This window comes from Bison bison, unplaced genomic scaffold, assembly GCF_000754665.1.
Source record: "Bison bison bison isolate TAMUID 2011002044 unplaced genomic scaffold, Bison_UMD1.0 scf7180017864516, whole genome shotgun sequence".
Lineage (NCBI taxonomy): Eukaryota > Metazoa > Chordata > Mammalia > Artiodactyla > Bovidae > Bison > Bison bison.
In genome coordinates this window covers 500,947-502,542 of record NW_011495069.1, presented here as the reverse complement: position 1 = coordinate 502,542, position 1,596 = coordinate 500,947, and the positions used below count along the sequence as shown (strand labels likewise).

General features: G+C 62.5%; 1 protein-coding gene across 1 annotated transcript in view; it reads right to left on the bottom strand.

The window, feature by feature from the left end:
• ARHGEF10L (Rho guanine nucleotide exchange factor (GEF) 10-like) overlaps positions 1-1,596 on the bottom strand; it is a 161,886-nt gene continuing 160,290 nt past the window's right edge. Inside the window, 1 exon segment of the mRNA XM_010830219.1 lies at positions 1-570. Coding sequence (XP_010828521.1) covers positions 32-570 — 539 coding nt within the window. The 3' untranslated portion in view covers positions 1-31.

Genomic DNA, 1,596 nt, shown 5'->3' with positions numbered 1-1,596 from the left:
TGGGCGGGGCTACGGCGAGGCCTGGGCGGGGCTACAGCGTCAAGGGCGCCTGCCAGATGAGGAGGGTGCTGTCCGTCTCCCCGCACGGGGTCGGCTTCCCGGGGCTGCCAGCGGCGCTGCCGAAGTTGCGGTAGCCGCGCCCTCCAGAGATGATGGCCACGGAGCAGATTTCCTTGCGGTGGGCGTCGCGGGCACAGGGCCGGTTGTCCACCCGGACGTCGGGGTCATCCACCATCTCGTAGATGGAGCCGTCCTCCTCACTGTGCTCCAGGGCCGAGCCGTCTGCAGGCTCCGGCTCCCGCACGGACAGCAGCGGGCCCGGGAGGTGGGAGGTGGAGCGCAGGCGGTACTGCAGGAGGATGCCCTTCTTGCGGATCAGCTCCCCGCCCACGTGGCTCGCGGGCACGGGAGCTGGCTCGGGAGCCGGCCCGTCGGGCTTGTCCTCCTCGGCCTGCTGCCCCTCGGCCTCCTCCTGGTCACTCCGCAGGATATCGGGGGCCAAGATGCTGGTGGCCACGGCCAGGAAGGCCACAGGCCCACAGTGCCCGTTGAGCGACACCATGCCTTTCCCTGCAGGAAGGGGGCAGAGAGAAGGGGCCCAAAGGCCCAGAGTTTTAAAGACCCATTGAGTCTGGAGAAGGGGACGACAGAGGATGACATGGTCAGATGGCATCACTGACTCAACAGACATGAGTTTGAGTAAGCTCCGGGAGTTGGTGATGGACATGGAGGCCTGGCGTGCTGCAGTGCATGGAGTTGCAAAGAGTCGGACATGACTGAGCAACTGAACTGAACTGAGTCTCTTGGAGAACTTCCTGGGTTTCATTTTTGGCTTATTTGGGTCACTGCCATCTACGTTGGCAGCTTCCCGGAAGGCCATGGGTCTGGAGGCGTGCTTGCCACGCTCCAGGGCTACTTCCTTTGGAAGAGTGGAGAAGGGGAACACAAGAGATCGTATAAAGCACAAGGGGAGCCTTGGTGTGGAAGCACCTGCAGCTCCCTGCCTGGGCCATCCTCACGTCTCCATGCCTTTGCCCCAGACATCGCCTCTGCCCAGAGAGCCTTTCACATCTGCCTGACTCAACACCTTGGCCTCGAGGCCCGGTTCAGCCCCTCCACAGGGCTCCCTTCTTGCCTTCACCCATGAGAGATGATCAGTCCTGTCTCTGCTCCGCCGACCCCAGGACGCCTGCCATCATAGCACCTGCTGCCCTGACTACACCACCCCGACCAGGCTGTCAGTACGTGGGGGAAGGGTCTCTGCCCAGCACATCCCTGCAACCCCAGGACAGATTCCGGGATGAGAAAAATGACCTAGTGATGAGACCAGGAAAGCAGTAAGTCCCACAGTTTAGGAAGAGGGTCTTCTTGGGCAAAGAGGCTTGCGGTCCACCTGGGGTTGGTCTCCCTCAGGCCGTCTCCCTCCCACTCCACTCAGCCCTCCCCTCCTGCAGCGGCTGGAAGAGGCTACTTCATCATCCATCCCTCAGGGCAGAGGCAGAGAGGGGGCCCAGAGCTCTGGGGTCCTCCTGACCCTAGATCCCAGCACATCAGGGCGGCCCCTCCTCTAACCCAGGAAACACAGTTGTATGTGGA